At 49.3% G+C, this 19669-nt stretch overlaps 2 protein-coding genes and 1 long non-coding RNA gene across 18 annotated transcripts; 1 reads left to right on the top strand and 2 right to left on the bottom strand.

Annotated features, from left to right (window-relative positions):
- Positions 1-3872: 3872 nt before the first annotated feature.
- Positions 3873-8546, bottom strand: LOC120682693 (aspartyl protease family protein At5g10770-like). Its single transcript, XM_039964677.1, has 3 exons — positions 8348-8546; positions 6970-7999; positions 3873-4204 (listed from the first exon to the last, which is right to left on the bottom strand). Exons 1-3 carry the CDS (start codon positions 8490-8492, stop codon positions 3982-3984), a joined length of 1398 nt encoding a protein of 465 aa, XP_039820611.1. The 5' UTR covers positions 8493-8546; the 3' UTR covers positions 3873-3981.
- Positions 8547-9742: 1196 nt separating this feature from the next.
- Positions 9743-15182, top strand: LOC120682643. 16 transcript variants are annotated; one of them, XR_005678538.1, is made up of 6 exons: positions 9743-10052; positions 10217-11672; positions 11846-12909; positions 13179-13219; positions 13778-13950; positions 14964-15182. It is a non-coding gene; the product is annotated as an uncharacterized LOC120682643 (long non-coding RNA). The 16 variants fall into 16 exon arrangements; XR_005678530.1 differs by having other exon boundaries at positions 13774-13950; XR_005678524.1 differs by having other exon boundaries at positions 10217-10406; positions 11593-11672; positions 11846-13950.
- A 1293-nt stretch (positions 15183-16475) lies between these two features.
- Positions 16476-18574, bottom strand: LOC120682638 (aspartyl protease family protein At5g10770-like). The gene is made up of 2 exons (XM_039964616.1): positions 18376-18574; positions 16476-17844 (listed from the first exon to the last, which is right to left on the bottom strand). The coding sequence occupies exons 1-2, from the start codon at positions 18572-18574 to the stop codon at positions 16592-16594; spliced, it is 1452 nt and encodes a 483-aa protein (XP_039820550.1). The 3' UTR covers positions 16476-16591.
- Positions 18575-19669: the final 1095 nt, after the last annotated feature.

Genomic DNA, 19669 nt, shown 5'->3' with positions numbered 1-19669 from the left:
TGCATGCTGTCCTCATCGTTCTGACGATCAATATGTCGGATTGAGTCTACAAAGTCTTTTATCTCGAAGCACCGGACAGGAGATCAGAGGGGGTGAATGAGAGCCTTTAAAAAATTCTCCAAGAGAACAAGACCTATGTCCCGAATTCAACCCGACGCACCTCTCTTCTAACCGCTAAGGTGACACAAGCCAACTCGTGACGAGCTCACCTTAGAAACGGTTAGGAAAAGCTCGATGCAAAATGGAAACACACAAAAAGCAATCTACTCAGACAAACACAACACGAAGCGGAAGCGCCGAAAGCACGACACAAGCGGAAGCAAACAACTCGAGCCACAAGCTAACACGAAAACTTCACTTGATCAAGCATGTGATGATTTAACAATGAGCACAGCTCAAAAACAAGCGGAAGCAAAGCTTATCCAAAAAGCCAATCAAGAGCGTCACCAAAAGAGCTAGAACTACCCACTGTAAAAGAGTCCTCTTCGCGAAGCAAGCAAGACTAATAAATTAAGCTCAACATTTAATAGGTCACGTGCACAAGCTCAAGATCATTTAGTCGGCAAGCTAACCAAGCACAAAAGCTAAATAACAGAAGCTAAGATATGCAAGGGCTAACAGCAATTAGCAATATCAATTAATAATTAAATGACTCAATCAGGAGATAGAGAATTAATTAACGAGTGCAAGGGAGAGTGCAAACTGAGCCTTGAAATCTACTCCTCGTGCAGCTTGGGCCACGTGCCTGCTTGCCTTGCCTGCGTGTGTGCACGAGCTGGGCTGTTGTGCGGCCCCTCGCACGCGCGCCCCGCGTGAGCTAGCGAGCGCTGGCTGGTTGCCGCCGCCGGTGGCTGCTGCGCCTGCCGTGCCTGCCGCTCCGGGACCGAGATCAGATGCGGTCGCTATAGCGACGGTAACATTGGCAGTCGCACCATCACGAGCGTCCCGAACGAATCGAAGGGCCAGGGCGTACTGGTAGGGACTTCGCCGCCTTGGCTGGAGGACTTGCGCTGGCGGGAGGGAAAAGGCAAGAACAAGGCAAGAACTTGGCGCCATTTTTCTTTGCAAAGGCTGAGAGTGCACGGCGGCGACCACGGCAGAGGCCGGCTGACGCACCATGGAACTTCCTCTGGGTTCGCCTGCTCCATCTGCACACCTCGCCGGACCTGCCCTGTGCTCCTCCATCTATTGCAGTGCCGACGCCGGTGCCGAGCAAGACCCACACCAAGAAGAAGGCCGGCGTTGCGCAACCACCGCACGCCCCCCGCCGTCGCGCCCGGGTAGGAGCTGCAGCCTAGGCAGGCCTACTTCCTCCTCCCGACGCACCTCTTCCGCTCCGTCCTCTCCTTCGTCTCCCTCGCCTCCTCGCTCCTGCTCTCCTCCGCCGCCGCTGCTGCTGCCGGCAAGGGCGCGGGCGGCGCCAAGGCGGCCGGTCGGCCGTTCGAGCTCCATCGCACCATGTCGGACACACTGCAGATCAAGTTCTCCGACGACTTCCTCGTCGGCGGCGCCGCAGGGGCGAACGGGGACCGGGCGCGGCGGTGCTACACAGGGACGTGCGCCTCGCCAAGCGGCCAAGGAGTACGAGGAGCTCGTCGGGTGCGGCAAGTCCCGCAGCGGCGGTCTTTGTTCTTGTGATATTTTTGGTTTCTTTTTTTTGTTTTGTTTTCTGATTGAATTCGATAGAGCGGAGGAGCAAAGTTGGAACCGGCACAACGAGAGTCTGTCCTTGTAGGTGATTTAGCAGTAAAAATTCGGGGAGTGGAATTCACAGCCAAATCGTAATGGGATGGATGCAGTGGATGGAGGAGGAAGAGTCTGAGAGGAAAAGAAACCGTGGTGGACCATCTTTCAATCTAGAGAGTCGCTTCATTGTTGGACGGCAGATGATGGGCGACTGCCAAAGTTGCAGTCGATATAGCGACTGCATCTGATCTCGGTCCGCCGCTCCGCTGCTTGCTGCTGCCGCCGCCGGCTAGGAGCTGCGCGCCGTGCCGTCAAAGGCCGCGACGCGCGCGCCCTCGCTTGCTGCACCGCTCGCCGTCCTGCAGCTACGCAACGCGAGCTCGCACACCCGTGGATTCCTGTAGCCAAAGAACCGAGAGAGAAAGAGGGAGGAACAAAAAGATGCGAAACTTCGAATCCAACCTACTCCATCAAACCTCTATGAATCCGGGCGAAACTAAAGCCAAAGATTCGTGAGAAGTAGATCTAACAGATCCAACAAGAAACTTGCGAAAAGAGCAAGAGACCATCACGAATCGAGCAAAAACCGAACGCCATACCAAAACGGCTCGTTCTTGACGAAAACTCAAAATTCTACCAAATCCGTGAGGGATTTGAAGGGGGATCACAACAAAAATGATCACAAGAATGCTAGCAACAAAAACCCCCAACAAATTCGGCTCAAATCGCGCCCAAAAGTGAAGAACGAAAATTCACCCGAATATAGCTCCGAAAATGCGCAGAAAAAGAAAAATGCAGTGAAATAAAAAATTGAGGATTCAAATTTTTAATCCCGAAGGGCACAACGAGATTTGTGCCTCCTTTATTACAATAACCGCCCTACGCTATTTATTACAATAACTAAATATGAAAACGGACGGAAAAAAATCTCGCCCATATTTCTATATTTATTCCGTCTGTTTCCGTATTTACGGAAAAATACAGAAATTGGACGGGAAGCGGGAGAGGGTGTATCCCGCCCGTATTTGAGGGATCCCGTTTTTAACCGGGATAATTCCGTATTTATAAAATCCAGAAAAAAATAAATAGGCACACCATATATCCTCTCATGTTTCTCAACATCAATACATATATTTCACGCTTTAATCGTAGGAAACAAGAAATATTGATCATATTTTTGAAAAATAGCTTGTGTAAAGGAGTGTCTTGTGTTATATTCATGCAAAATGAGTGGTAATTAAATCATAATGTATTCCGGTAGATTTTCCGGTTCCCGCCCGTTTCCGTAACCGTTATATCCCGTTTCCGCTCCCGTACCCGGCTATTCCGCTCCCGCTCCCGTTTTCCGTAATAAAAAACAGAAATGGAAATGGTGGAGGGGTTTTCCCGCCCGTTCCCGTCCGTTTTCATCCCTAACAATAACCGCCCACACAAGGGCAAATCCGTCCATTTTTTTGTACGAGCCACGGACGGACACGCCGCCTTCACGACTTCGCTTCGCCTCGACACAAGCTTCGCGATGGCGCCACGTGCCCTCCGCCCGGACCTTGACCGCGCCAAGTTCGCCCCCGGTTTTGAGGCCCAAACCGATCAAACCCGTCTCCTCCGGTTTTGAGGCCAAACCGGTCAAACCCTTTCGCACGCGGCATGACGTGACTGACTCCCCGGTTTTGAGGCCAAATCGGTCAAACTGCCGATGTCGACGCGTGTCCCACCTCCCGCCGAGCCTTGACGACTTCGAGTTGTTCGCGCGCGCCCGCCGCACGGGCCGCCTACTTGACTCGCCATCGTCCACACCGACTTGGCCGACGCTGTCTTCATCACCATGTACTATTGCTCTTCCGTGTACCGTGTGGACCGCCTATGGCTCTGCACGGCCTCCTCGTGTCCCTCAGTGCAGGTCTACTCGCATTCACCCTTCACCGTCTTGTTCCCTCGACATGAACCTTTCGCTTCTCCGAGCCTACTCGCGTTCATCCTTCACCACGGTCCTTCAGCATGAATCTTTCGCCCGACCAAAACCTCCCGCCGTCGACCGCCATGCCGCATCCTACACCTGCACATCACGAGCCAAGAGATACATCAAATCCACACGATGTTGTCAATCGCCCATCATCCAAGGGTGAACACCATCGGTCCTTGTATCTATCATCGGATGTTCTATTTTTTTAATCAATTCAGTAGGATTTATTATCTCTTTAGTGCCATCCAGTAAATATCAACGATTATTAGTTGCAGCGACATTTCTTTATGAAAGTACAGCTAGTTTTCACTACGGACCATGGGAAAATAATGTCAGTTGCAGCCCTTGGCACCGAACCCGATCCTCTGTTTGGCCACGTCGTACACCACCGTGAGGGTCTTCTGCTGCGTGTTCCCGAGGATGTTAACGGACGTCTCGTCCCCTGTGGACGCGAAGCCAAGGCACGTCTGCGACACCGTCGACACGTACATCACCCCTCTAGCGTTGAGGCTCACGGTGGCGCCGCCGGCGAACACCAGTTCCACCGCCGGTACTGAGACGGAACCGTCAAATTAAAACTCTAAATTAAATGTAATAGCCGTCATTTGAACACATCAGACACATTAGTTTAATGGTTTCATTTGGCGATCCTTTCTCAACCTACGGCCCGATCGAAACTTCACCGGAAGTCCCACGTGAAGGCGGGCGCAGATGGTACAAGCACGACAAAATACTTGAAAATATACAAAGATGACAACCGATAACGAGAGTTTTACAAATTTAGTTCAAAACACAAGCTCACGTAATTTATATAAATTACATAATTTACAATTTTTACATAGCGTAGCCACGCTCAAATAGAAAAGAAAACATACCACTACATTACTTCACTGGTTCAGTTCTAACACCACCGGTCAGACCGGTACGTCTCACCGGTCACACCGGTGCTACCTGGCCTAACCAACCACCGGTCAGACCGGTCCACTGACCGGTCAGACCGGTCGAAACAAAACTGAGGGCTGCACACCTTGCCCTCAAGTGTGCACCCGCCAAATCCCTAATCTAAGGGTCTCTATCAACCACCTCCCACCCCTCTGCATCTCGGCGGATGAATTTGACGCAGCAGGGACAGAAGTCAACGTCCGGGTGTCCTGTAACAAAAATATGTGGCAACAAACCCTGAGCAACTAATACTCAGCAAGACTTACCCGACCATTGGGTATACTTAGACCACATAACTAGACATGCAAAGCTTTTTGGCCAGTGGTTAGTTTTGCGGAAAAGACGCAACTACAAGTGAGTCCTTATTTTCCAAGTTTTAGCTTCAATATAAAGTAATCAATTTACTAATCCTCAATGTTTTGCAAATCTACAATAATCATGGTGAACAAACCATTAGTTTAGATAATAGCAGCCCACATCTCATCTCATATTATTCCATTTCCTTTCTACGATGTGACCAAGAGATCAAGACCCTCATAACCGCGAGACACAGCGAATCGATTCGATTTAACCTTGCAAGGTTGATCTAACCAACACGGCACGCAAAAGCCCCGTCGGACCCCACACACCGACCTTTCCCCTCCCCGCCTCGAACTACAGAACCGCCCCACCTACATATAGTCAGTCGAGCTCAACGTGAGACCACCAAAAGTAAATACATGCATCCCCATTCTCCGTGACTACTCGACTCGCCCTAAGGGGTGGTGATGAAGTTCTGTACTTTCGAAGTGAGGCAGTACTAGGCTTACCGGTTTCGACTACCTCCTACTCCCGGCATGCGGTTAGTACAATTCAATCCCCGATCAGCACAGCCGACAACGGAACGGTCCTTAATCAACACAGATGGGGGCTACACCTTCCCCCATCCGGTCTCCCATCCCTTTCCTTCCATCTTGAATGTAATAATTCATATGCTGTAATCTAAAGACATCCTATATCTCGCGAGTGACAGAATTATCGCTCGACTTCTATCGAGCCCTATTAAGCATAGCAGTGCTAACGACCTATTCATACTAGTATAAGGCCCAGGAAAACCTAGAAATCATGCAACTAAGGTTTCAAAAACATTCCTAAACCTAATGCACAATTATTAGAGACATATATAGGTGACATAAATTTAAAATAGTAGGATGTGCACCGGGGCTTGCCTTCGGGCTGCTGCTCAGAACTAGGGTCAACTGGGCCTTGGGCCGAGTCCTTGTGAACCTCCTGCTTGGCTTGCTCCGGCTGCTCCTGGGGCTCTGCAATCACCTCGGACACAACCTCCTCTACGGCGGCTGCTACACGTATGCATATGATATGAGAAATGCAATATGTCTTGTAATGATAAAGTAGTCATTGAATGAATATAAGTATTAATAATCTACATAAAAATACACACATACTAATTGACAACATTTCCAGGGATCCGGAATATCCGGACCACTATCCGGAGTGTCCGGACCCCCAAGTCCGGAGTTTCCGGGCCTATACCCGGAGTTTCCCTCGGAGTGTCCCAAACCCGGAGTATCCGGGCTTATACTCGGAGTTTCGCCCGGAGTGTTCCAAAACCCGGAGTATCAGGGATTATACCCGGAGTCTCCGGGCCCGACAGCATTTTCACCCCAAAAACTGAAATCTTGATTTTTGGCAAAACCAACCCACAAAATTTGAAACCCTCTTGAATCCTAATTCAAGGATGCATATAGAGATGATTGACCAAAAGAAATCACCTAGAACCTCCTAAAAAGATAAATCGGGCCGGCACAAGTTGGAGTACCTTGAACGAGCTTTTCTCCGCGCGAAGAACTTGAAACCGAGGGCACCCCGGGAAGGAATACGTGGGGAATACGGCCCTCCACGCGGATTCGAAGTCTCCTTGGTCTTGGGATCGATTCGGGATGGGGGATTTGGAGTTTGGGATTTAGGGAGAGGGAGAGCTTGTGAGGGAGAGGGAGGCCACGGTGAGGGAGTGAGAGGGAGAGGGAGTGGCGTGAGAGAGGGAGAGAGTACTGGTGAGGGTGAGAGAGAGAGAAAAAAAATAGAGTGTTTATTATATTTGTGGGATCCAGATGGCCAAATTAGGAAAATAGAAACTCCACGCCCGGAGTATCCGGGTGAAAATCCGGAGTATCCGAGTAACTCCGGAATTTCTGGGTTCCGGATTTACCCGACTCCAGCAGACCGATATTGAATTTGGGCCGAGTTTCGACTCGATTCGTAATAGGACGTCTTAAGTCACTAATTAGCTAATTAATCCCAAATTTAACACTCGGGACGTCTTAAGTCACTAATTAGCTAATTAATCCCAAGTTTAACACTCGGGTGTTATAGGTACGTTCACTCTCGCCTGCCCGGTGAAGTTGTAGCATGTGTCGAGGAGGGACAGCGGAGGCGCCCTCCTGTAGCCGGCCATGGAGCGGACGAAGGCTGACCGCAGAGGGGCGTAGGTCCGCGGGGGCAGCAGGGTGATCACCGTACCCGAGTCGATGATGGTGCCGCCCGCCGCGAACACGGCCGGGGGGATCCCGATTTCCCGGCCGGCGACCTTAACGCCGACGAGGTTGAGGTAGTAGGACCACGGCTCGGGCCCGCTCGCCATCTCCGTGAACTGCGCGTTCGCGGGCGCCGCCACTCCGCCGCCGAAGGCTAGGTACCCCTCGGCGCTCGGCGACGACGGCAGGCAGTAGGAGAAGCCCGCGCCGTACTTGGTCGCCGCCTGCGAGGCCAGCGACATCCTGCCGCGGCCGAGGCCGAAGAGCCCGTCGGTCTCGCCGAACAGCCCCGCGCCGTCGTGGCCGCACCCGAAGACGAAGCTCGGGAGCGCGCGGGACGCCGCCAGCGTCAGCGCGTCGCGGGCGACGGCGCCGCCGGCATGCGAGTAGTCGTAGGTGACCTCGAACCGGCACTCGCGGCGGCCCGCCGCGCAGCTCTGCGTGTATGGGTCGAGTTCCCGGCACTCCGGCGCGCCGCAGGGCACGGCGGAGTATGTCGACGACCGCGCCGGGTCGAAGAGCGGGTCCTGCTGCCCGTAGCAGCGCGCGCACGGCACGCGCTGCACCCACGACAGGTCGCTGCCCGTGTCGATCTCCACGGACAGGTTCCTCGCCGGCGTCCCGAGGCCGACCGTCATGATGTAGTTGGTGGTTCCGACAGATGTCCCCAAGTACGCTGGCAGAGAGACGCCCTCCGGGGCACGGGCCACGTCGCTGATCGCCGGCGCTCCGGCGACCCTGCGGCGTATGGAGTCGACCCTGTCCTGGTCCCGTTCCAGGATCTCCTCGTGGGACGGCGCGTGGCCGCGGGCCTGCAGCGGCGAGCACGGGCCGTGCCGGTGCACGAGTCTGACAGCCGACGTCTTTGATGTTGCTGCATGACAATAGAAACGAAGATGAGCAAGTTTTTTTTTACATGTAAATAAAGTAGTGAGATTTAGCAAGTCCGTTAGCAGCACAAAACTGCTCTCTTCTTGTTAAATGCAGAGCTAAGCTACCATAATACTGCTGACTGATGTTGCTTCTCATTTGCTTCTTGCACTTGAAGCAATGTAATATATACCTGCATCCGATTAAATTTCTAAAAGTGCCATCGGTGTATCAATGACGTAGAGCTCCTAGCCGCCCCGGCTAGACTGTAGCTCGCGTCCAATTCAATGGAGTAAAATAAAAGAATTTCTCAACAGTAAAACGAACGAAAAGGGCCAACGCGTCGTGCTACCTTTCGCAGCCGTGCAAGCCGTGCTCGGCAGCGGCGAGCTGACGCTCACGACGTGCCACTTCGGCCCGCTGCCCTCTGCCGCCGCCGCGTCGCCGTGGCGGAGCGAGGCGAGAGCGGCTAGCACTAGCACCGCGAGAGCAACCATTTCTCCCACGATTCGAGGAGCCTGCCCTTAAATAACTCCACTCTGTGCGCTAGCACTCGCCGTGCTCTACAATAAGAGCCTTGCCGATCTGTGCGCCGCTTTTATAGTGCTCTGGCTCTGAAGTTTGTGATCGAGCACCACCGTAGAGCAAGCACACAGCACACTAAACCTGATCCATGGATTTTTGCAACTCCACTGACACTGAGGCACTGAGCAGCAGCAGTCCAAAAGGCGATCCGTTGCACGCACAGACGGTCAGGCCCGTTTGGTTGCGCGTTGTAAATTTTTTGAAAAGGTATCTTTCTACATTTGAAGTACTAAACATAGACTAATCATAAAAATAATTACAGAACTCGTCTGTAAATCGCGAGACGAATCTAATGAGCCTAATTAATCCGTCATTAGAGGTTGTTTACTGTAGCATCATTGTAGCAATTTAGCGTCTGATTACAGTCTAATTATGTTCATTAGATTCGTCTCGCCATTTACAGACAGCAGTCGCAATGTGTTTTTTATTTCGTCTAGATTTAAGTCTTCGTGCAGGTGCCGAATTTTTTTTTTGGAATTTGGAATTTTGGAACTGAACACGGGCTCAGACGCACTCACGAATCCAAGCCTGCCTGTAGCGCTGATTAGCAACACATACCTACCACTAGCTTTGAGCTAGCTATGTTTGGTTACCACTTTGAAATTTTTTTCATAAAAAGACGAATGTATGCATTGAGTACTAAATGAAGTTTATTTGTGAATTTTTTTTACAGATGGGTGTAATTTTACGAGACGAATCTAATGAGTCAAGTTCCACCATGGTTGGCTACAGTGATGCTACAGTAACCACCCATAATCATCCTCTAATCATGCGGTCAAAGGTCTTATTAGCTACAGCACGTGCTACAGTATCATAATTGTGAAAATTGTTTTGTGATTAGACTTCATTTAATACATCTAATTAGTGGTCAAAGGGGCAAAACTTTTTCACCCATAGCCAAACAAGACCCTACATGGAGAGGGAAATTCCATCGAAGGGTCAGACATCGCCAGACAACCAACCTATGCGCGACACGTGTTCTTGAAAGGACCGGTTGTCGGGTGAGTGCCAACGGTCGGCAGATGTCACAGCACGACTAGTTGCTTTTGTGCATGCTCACTTGCTCAGCCCCCACCACCATGTAGGGAGAATTTTTTTTCTGATTGTTGGCATTTCCCGGACTTAAAATGGGCATTCAGATGGATTACACCGAAAGATTTATGGTAATGACTACAAAACAGTCGGCCGTATTCTTGTCCAGTCGAACGGCCGGTTCAATCCAGCGCCCATCGCTGATCCAACAAGACTAGCGCGCGCCAACCATGTGCACTGACAAGCATGCCCCACCTTCTAGAAAGCGGGAGGGTCGCACACAAGTTCATTTCATCTACTCATCCTCTCTCAGTCTCTCTAGGGTTCCTCTTTCTTCTCCAGCCGCTCTAGCACTCTCCTGTCCACCGGCGAAGGAGGTCATCGAGGCAAGCAACTAGAATCCGGAGGGGGAGGGAGTGCTGGAAGAGAAGATCACATAGGTGAGCTCACATCCCATGCATCTGAGTCTCCCTGCAACTTGTATCTGATTTGGGTGCTTTTTTTGTGCGGGGAAGAATAAGCACCTCTCCCTTCCGCGGGGTGCCCCCGCACACTTGAAATCTCTCTCCCCTCATCTTTGATTTGGGGTGCCTTTTACTTTCAGTTTCATTTCCATGGCCCAGCGAAAGCATGGAGGGCACAGGCGGTGGAGATCGAGCTGGCATTGATTCCGGTGATTTTTGTTCCTCTCGTCACCAGATCAAGGGAACTATGAGGTGCGCAGGACATCGAATCGATGCCCACCCTGTGCTCCTCGTCGGCGGCCGCAGCACCGGGGATTCAGCATTTCAGAGGTAAACCCCATGCCCATTGAGCCAACTAGATGCGATTTCCCCTAGGTCTTTCTCCTATGTGGGTGTTGTCTAGTCCTCCTGCACGCGTTCAAGCCGATTTGGCTTCTGTCTTGGTGTTTTTCCGTTTTAGGGTTTCATTTCTATCTTGCTGCATGTATTTTAGCCCCCTCCCGCTGGCTGCAGTAGCAATTTGGTAGAGATTGGTTGCTGGAAATTTTGGCTATAGGTGAGAGATTGGGGGAAGAAAAATTTTGGTGGGAGTGTGTAGTGCTGGTAGAGATTGGTACTAATCTTGTTGTTCTGTAGGGAGTCAAATCAATGCAAGCGATTATTGATTTCTGGCCTTCTACAACAGCTGCTCCAGATCGATACAAATATTACTGTGCCAAGCTCTTGTAATTTTACCTCTATATGTGTCAGATTTAATCAGTTTAGATCAAACCCAGTGGTTCTATAACTTTTTTCTCCTTCGGGCAGCAAGTGCTCATGTGTTTTTACTTAATGATGCGAAGCCGTAGCACATCTCCTAGCTTTTGCATTGTTTCTCATGTAGGAACATTAATTTGAGATAGCTGATTTTTTCCATATTTGTTACCTGGGCCTTTTTCTATATTTTTTGTGTGGTTAGCAGCAGCACTTCTGTTTTAACCGTGTGCTTCTGATGGGGAGGGAGGCCAGAGATATCAGATTTTTTATGATAGTGCTGATGAAATAAATCATAGATTCCATTGATATTGTATTTGTTGTCTAATATAGTTTATTGGATTTATCGCGACTCACTGTACATTTTTTTTGTTCAGCTGATTAACAAATCATATGTAGTAAGCTACACATTTGCTTTACTAATTTTTTTTACGGCGATGTATATCTCCTGTTGATATATAATTGAATAATTATTTTACGCCTACTCATTTGCTTTAAGTTGCTCCTGAGTTTATTATAATATGCCTACAACTCCTAGCAAGAATGCTTATTGTTGTATGATTAAAGTATCACCAAAATTTATAGTTGAGCAAAATGTTCCGTTCATTCATCATGGGAGTTATCTATGTAAAGTAGCAAAATGTTCTGTTCATTCATCATGAGAGTGATGCAAAAATGTTCTGTTCAGTTAAACATTAGTTTGAGGTCGCGGTGGGTTTCCTAGAACAAGCTAACTTTTACTAAGTTAGATGTGTTTCATTAGGATCATTCTCGTCCTAATTACCCAAGTTCCTTAAGGGAAGTTCTGATGACTATCCAGGTTGCTCATCAATGAATGAAGAAGTAAGGATTGTACTAATTACTGCATTGGAGCATCATTTTCCTCACCTTTTGATCTGGCATTGTGCTAATAGTCCATTAAAGTGCTTGTTTGTAGAATAAATATACTGCATTACCAAACTGATCAAATTACTGAGCTAATCCAAAGCTAATAGATGCATGCGTTCTCCTTGCAGTAAATCAGTTCATCCACGCATCCTCTGGATGGCACTGGATCCAATGCCGAAAAGACAACCTCTGCATTATGTCTGAAATTCAGATGATTCAGAACTGAAAACTCAAGAACTATGCCTGATAAATCTTGTACAGAGCAATGTGGAAAGGTGAGTGGAGAGGTATGCTCGTGAGTAAGTTGAAACCTTATGCTCCTCCCTAAATAAAACTGTATGCAGCCCAGCTAAGATTTGGTACCCACCAAGGATACCTCTACATCTATTTCTTCCAAAGCTCTCTGCCTCAAGACTGCCTAGCTTCCTTCCTATTCTAGCTTCCAAATTCCACGGCCCACTGTATAGGCATGAATATATGAGCCATTAGCCATAATGCATTTGATGAGTAATGAGTGACCAATCTCTGAATCTTTGATTGCTTATGTCATAGGTCAGTACTGCAGCACCGTGCTAGGATGGAAAGCAACAGTGCTACGGTTTCATCACAGAAGGGGGGAAAAATGGTAAGTGAAGTTGATCCATCCAATTATGAATTTGTTTCTCTTTGCTGTTGCCATTCTTTGGATGTTAGTTGCAGACCGAGAATGAACTTTCCATGCCCTCCGTGACAAAGTTAGTGTTCAGTTTTTGAATTAGATTATTAGAATCATCTAATGTTTGATTGAATTATTCAGTGATGTTTATAATCAGTTATTAATGAGAAGTTCATATCTGATAATAAGAACACTATTTTATGATGTGAGATTGTGACATGATCTATGGAATTGGATATCATGTGGTTCTTAATTAGGCAATAATATGGTCTTAAAAAGGCAAAATAGTGTACTTTATTAGGCAATGTTACATAACATCTAATTTTCAGTATGTCGTTGTGAAACAGCAGTATTGCTACTAGACCTCAAACCAGTATTCTGATTGTAGGAATTAGCTTGTGTATTTTTTTACCAGAGGGAATAGGTGAATGGCTATATTTCTTGAATCCGTGAAGTGCATATACATTGCATTAGTATGGCATGAACAAGTATGGCGGATATTCAGGTTATGTCCAATCTGGCTGATCATCATGGATGGTGAGTGTTTGTTTTTTTGCAGCCTCAGCTCCCTGGTATTTTTGGAGTTCTTTGTGGACAGGGGTGGGGGATTTCATTTTCTTCTTCCTTTTTTAAATCTGCTTTCTAATTGTACAACTGTATCTACTACGCACCTATTAAACAGTTCACATTTTGAAATATATGTTGTATAGTTGAGCCTCTAATTGTTCTTTTCTGACTTAGGTATTTTATCTTTTAAGTTAGGCAAAAGTACTATTACTAATTAAGAAAATTACTTCTTTTTCTAGCTTTGAATTAGCCTCACACCCCAGCACGAAAAGCACACGAGGTGAGTCAACCTGACCCCCCTGCCCCCTCGGCTCAAAGTTGTATGTGCTCTGTGGATTTCCCGGATTTTTGTTAGGCCGACATAGCTCGTGGATCATATTTCAGGTTGAACGAATAGGCTGTATTGTTATGTTTGGTATAGCTGTTGAACCATAAATGGATTGTAGCATTTTAGTGCTTAAATTATAGCTTGAAATGTACAGCTCTGTAAAATATATCTCCTAATTGATTGTGTCATGTTTTTTATTTGAAGAATTTGATTGGTGAAATGCCCTATCCAAGATGATAATCAAAACTAGTATTATTGTATCTTTTCCAGGTGGGTTCATGGGGTGGAAATGGGTTGGTGTGCCACATGAATGCCAAAGTATTATGAACATGTCTAGTTACTCTGAACATGTCTAGTTATTAGCTTTTCCTTTTTAGATTGGAGTTCCAAAACAGGGGACCAAACAAGCAAAAATAGTGTGTTCATTTTTTAATGCAGTCAGATGGAGTTTTTCCCCCTCTAAACACAGGACATACACTTAATTTTTGGTTGTTTTCCACATGCAGTCAGTCAGTCACGATTGTTGGTTCCACAAGCTGATGCATGCTCAACATTGGGGGCGGGCGTTCAGTGTGCAACATTCAAGAAAAAGAGGATATTTGCAACATTCGGATGATCCTGATGCACACATGGCTTAATTTTGAAGAAAATGACAGTGGGAAAGCATCCTGAATTTGGCATAGGTATGATTCCTTCACCGCACGCCCATCTCTAGCAAATCAATATAGTGCTTTAGGCATCTCAAGTATATTCAAGAAGTATTTTTCTATTTTTCAAGAAGCATTTTTCAGTGACCAGAATAGCATATTGTACCAAAACCTAAATTCAAAAGGCATTTTCTTTGTGAAGCATGCAAATCAACATAGTGCATTAAGCATCTCAACTGAATTTATGAAGCATTTTTTCCATGAGCGGACTAGCATTTTCTGTATTTCCCATGCTCAGCAACGGCGTTTTTTTTTGTGAACTTCGCTGTCACAAGATAGAATATGTATACCATCACATGACTAAGTTAAGAATAGTGCCCCCCTCCGACCCCCTCATATCCTTGAGTTTGAAACTCTCTCTCCCGCCTTCTCCGGACTCCTTGGTGCTTTAGATAAGTGGACTTACAAATATTGCACTTGTTCTTCCTCTTCGTCTTGGCATTCATCCCTTTTTCAGTCTTTTTTTTTTCCTTTTTATGCCCTTTTCACCTTTGACCTTGGTGGGTTGCCCACAGGGGTCTGATAATGCACCAGCAGTAGGGTTGTTAGTAGGTCCACCACCACCACCTAAGCAAATGTTTTGAATATATTTATAACATTTTTTCATACTTTTTGACATGTTTGTTTTCATACCTAGTCGGATAATTGGCAAAACATGTGTAGTTGGAACAACACCTTTGTTAGATGGAGCAGAATGCACATCTGTAGCAGGAGCTAAAACAACCACCGTATCTGCTGCGCTTTCAATTGTAACACTAGACATATTGATTGTATGCCAACTTATCCTTGTTCGTTTAGTATCACAATCTATCTAACCAAGCATTTTTTTGTACACAAAAGCATTTAAACGTGTTTCATCAGGCAATAATGTACTGCTAAACAGGCAGAACAATTATTTTTTTCAGATATTTCCTGTATGCAAACTTCCCCCTAGTTTGATTAGCATTACAATCAATCTAACACAGCATTTTGTATCTACATTTAAACAGGCTTTTACAGCAGTGGACTCAAATCAGGTTTTACATCAGTGGATTCTACATCAGCACATCTGTCCGGATTCTCACGTACACAATTTAGTTTTTGTAATTGAAGATCTGCTATTTATGTATCTGGGGGGATATGTTTTTCCCAAATCTTGTTGCTAGAACTTTGAAATAAAGTTGCGCAAGATTGCTGCATAAAAGATTGAGATCCGATCAGTGTGTCACGCCTTTTTCTGGTTGTGTTTTCTACTTTTTTTTCTTCATGGATGCGACTGCCTTTCGTTGATCCGTGTGCCACAGATGTTTGCTCAAACGCTGTCTTGTTTTGCTTTTTTTACTGCACGTAGGGGTGTCGGGGGAACAGGAGACATGGTTGCCAGAATTGGATAGCAACAAAATAGTATATTTCTAAATTGGGATCGGCCGTAGGGGGAGCTAATTTACGGCCGGCTGTAAATTAGTCTGGTCCAAGATTTATTTTTTAAAAAAAATTAATAACTTTTTATTCAAAAGGAAGTCTTTTTTTATATAATTATTCAAAAGGAAGTCTATTTTAAGTCCCTTGGCGCCGTATGATGTAGAGGCGCCAAGCAGGCAACCCACATCTACCCGGCGAGGTGACATTCTTTGGGAGCGTTCTCGGCGGCAGCACAAAGCCTCATTGCCTGACGGCAACGGGGTCCAGCCACCTTGCGTGCGGCTGCGGCTGTCCCCATGGGCGGCGGCAGGGGTATGCCCCTGTTTGCCATGACATACCCATCATTTGAGATCAAACATTAATAAGTATGCATTTTTATACATATCATGTACATTCAATCTATGAAAAAATAAAGCTCACTAGTTCAGCAAAGGAGAAACTTCCTCCCGTCTGTAGCGGGGGTGTTTGGTTACTTAGGCTTATAATAAGCCCATCCCCATAAGCCTCAAATAAGTCTCATCCCATCCAAACACCTAGGCTTAAAGGTGAGGATTATCATAAGCATCTTCATAAGCCCATAAGCTCTTCTAAGAGGTGCTTATGATGTTTATTTCCTATGGGCTTCACTAAGAAAACAACAGTTTCCAACTCCTACCCCTCCACAACCCTATCCATTCAGCCCCTGCAAAGCACATTAATGAGGGCGCGGGCACAAAAGTTATTAGCTAGTAAAGAGGCTTATTATAAGTGCATACAACCAAACACCTATTTGGGCTTATTATAAACCTCTCCATGTGAGAGGCTTATGGACTTATAATAAACCTCAATTAACCAAACAAGTCCAGACTCACCTAGTCGCGTCTCGCGAGTGGCGAGTTGCATCATATCACCTATTTCCTCGCTCATCTCGGCGATGCCGCATCGCGTAGGTTGCAATGGTGCATCCTCGGCTCTGCGGTTGCTGCTCGACGGCTACCCCACTCACCCACTCTAGCGACCGGCGGGCAGCACCAGCACCTCGCGTCCTCGCCCGCATCGGCCATCGCTCGCGGGCTGTGATTACATTCGCTAGGCGGTTATATTTGCTCGGCATACCCAGCTGTAAATTCCTGGCTCCGCCACTCCCGTATGATCTCTGGGAGAGGTGCCACGTAATTTCCATTTCTGAAATCACGCTACAGCCGGTGATCGTGCAGGATCAATCACGGCAAAAATTTCAGGCGCAGCCCTTGGCGCCGAACCCGACCCTCTGGTTGGCCACGTCGTAGACCACGGCGAACGTCTTCTGCTGCTGGCTCCCGAGGATGCCGGCGGGCGCGTCGTCGCCGGTGGACGTGAACGCCAGGCACGCCACGTCCGGCTCGTCCGAACCCAACTTCACCAGAACTCCGCTGACATCGAGGCTCACCGTGGCGCCGCCGGCGAACACCAGGGCCACCGACGGCACCTGCAGCGCGGCGTGGCCGGTGAAGTTGTAGCACGTGTCCAGGAACGACAGCCCCGGCGCCCTCCTGTACCTGCCCGCCATCAGGCGGGCGAACGCCGACCACAGCGCGGCAAAGGTGCCGTCGGGGAGGCTGGTGAGCTGGGTGCCCGAGTCGATCAGCATGCTGGCCGCGGGGACCTTCACCGCCCTGCCGGCGACCTTGATGCCGGTGAGCCGGAGGAAGTAGAGCGACGGCAGGGCGCGGCTGGGCACCATCGGCGTGAACTGCGCGTTCGCGGGCGCGCCGCCGCCGACGCCGAGGGCCAGGTACCCGGTGCCGCTCGACAGCGACGGCAGGCAGTAGGAGAACCCCGGGCCGTACCTGCCCGCCGCCTGCGAGGACAGCGACACGCTCTTGCGCCCGAGGCCGAGGAGCCCGTCCTCCGTGCCGAAGAACCCGCTGTTCCGGTGGCCGCACCCGAAGACGAAGCCCCGGATCGCGTCGGACGGCGTCAGCGTCAGCGTGTCGCGCGCGAGGTCGCCGTCGGTCTGCGAGCCGTCGGCGTACGCGCACTCGAACCGGCACCTGTTGTCCGGCGAGCAGGTCTGCGAGGGGAGCTCCCGGCACTCCCGCGCGCCGCAGGGCACGGTGGAGAACGTCGGCGACTTGGCCGGGTCGAAGAGCGGGTCGCGCTGCTCGTAGCAGTCCTTGCAGGGCTCGCACTGCACCCACGACAGGTCGCTGCCGGTGTCGAACTCCACCGTGAAGTACCTCGCCGGCGTCCCGAGGCCGACCGTGACGACGTAGTTGTTGGTGCCGAGGGTCGCGGTGGCCCAGTGCGCCGGCAAGTGCGCGCCCTTCGAGGCTCGGGCCGCGTTGGTGGCCGCGGCCGCGCCGGCGATCTTACGGAGCATGGAGGTAGCTCGGTCCCGGTTCCGGCGCAGGATCTCGATAGGAGACGGTGGTGCGGCGCCGCGCGAGCGCAGCGGCGAGCACGGGCCGTGGCGGTGCACGACCTTGAGAGCCGACGAGTTTGATGCCCCTGCAGGACACATGCGAAGTGAAGGGATGCAAATATTGATTTCTCTGGATCATTGTGTAATTCACGCAAACGGATTAATCTGGATTCAGGAAAATGAAAAAGGGAACGAAATGGAATCTGAGCGAGTGACGCAAAATTTCGAATTGGATGCTCGTTTGTACTTGTATATAAAATTTAAGCTTGGTCCTTTTTTTTGTACTTTTAAATGTTTCCGCTAAACTTTTAGGCCCTTTACCATCCCTAGTTGCACTAGGATGCTTCTCCCTCCCAATTCGATGTTGTTCAACATGATCAGTAGGGGGGCAACGCCTCCTGTTTCTCAAAAAAAAAAACCGATGTGCTTCAAGATTTGCACTCTGGCTGTCCCATGTTAGCCGCGCACAATGACCTCCTTGTCAGTTTTTTTTTTTAAGCTTGAGACAAGCTATCAGCTCTATAGTGTGTAGCGCTGTGAGGCACGGTCTTACTCATACAACACGTGTAGTACGCTAGCAAAGAGCGAGAGAGAGCAAATTTCTTTGGCGACCCTACCTTCCGCGGGCGTGCAGGCCGTGCTCGGCCGCAGCGAGCGAGCGCTCACGGCGTGCCAGTCCGGCCCGCCGGCCTCCGCCGCCGCCGCGCCGGGAAGGAAGGGAGCGGCAGCGCCAGCGAGCGCTGCTGCTGCTACCGCGAGGACAGCCGCGAGGCAGCTCCCGCGAGGCGGAGCGCACCGCGATGATCGTGAAGCCATGCTCGCGCCAAATAATTAAACGACGACACCGCGCAGGACGCTGATTATATAAGCGGATCCTGGAATGGATGACTACCTTTTTCTGTTGCCTTTTTCGTTGGCAGCCAAATTGCTTTTCGAAAAAAAAAATGACGGGGAATAACCTTTTGCAACCTCATTAGGTAGTGGCACGGCCAAATCAAAGTCTGGTCGGTCGCCCTGAATAAAGCCCCTGTATTTTGTTGACGCGACTTATTGGTCACGACCGATGATGGGTTGGATGGGATTGGATCGGATCGAGACGAATGAGGGGGGACAGAGTGCCGTTTAAAGGCGTCGGGAGGTCATCGGGATGGCAAAGAGTCTAAAATTTTAAACTAAAAAATTTAAGGGTCGGATTCTAAAAAAATTAAACTATAATTTTATATAATTTTGAGCTAAAATATTTAAGAATTTTATTGGACTGTAAATATGACACTAGGGTCATGGTCTATTACCACCTCTGGGCGAGGGACGACCAGCATGTGTGTCACGTTGTCGCGAGTTGGTGAGTGATGATTCTGGACGAGCGAGTGCACGGCCGATGTTGGAAGCACAGTCTGACCCCACTACGGGTATGAAACGGAGCCAAGGAAAAGCGGGGGCGACTACGACTCCGCCAGTGCCGCAGCGGACATCACTCACGGTAGGGCCACCCTGAGCTAGCTTCTATTACGGCAGGGGAGGCTAGCAGGACGGCAGGGCTGGTGCCGCGTGTTCGATCGGGGCCCAGAACAGGACACGGGATCAGGCGTACGATCGCTCCTGCAGCTGCAGATTGAAGATTAGGATTGCAAGTCAGTCTTGCAGTCCGGTTTAGCGCTAGCATACGCGGCAAAGCTGGACCGATCAGCGACGACGAGCCGACGAACAAGTTACTACACCGGTCGGCTCGGCCCGTAGTCCACTCTAGAATCCCAGATCGGCCCAGTTCCAGTTGAACCCCGGTTGCTTTAGCCGGGCCAAGCCCGCCGGCGCCACGCCACACTCCGGATGGGCCTTTCCCACTCGGAGAGCCAACAACCTTGGGCTGGCACGCGCGGCCGGCACGGGCTGAGGCGCTGAGTCGACCACACA

Source organism: Panicum virgatum, chromosome 2K, assembly GCF_016808335.1.
Source record: "Panicum virgatum strain AP13 chromosome 2K, P.virgatum_v5, whole genome shotgun sequence".
Classification (NCBI taxonomy): Eukaryota; Viridiplantae; Streptophyta; class Magnoliopsida; order Poales; family Poaceae; genus Panicum; species Panicum virgatum.
The sequence above is the reverse complement of the archived record's forward strand: the minus strand, read 5'-3'. Positions and strand labels throughout refer to the sequence as shown.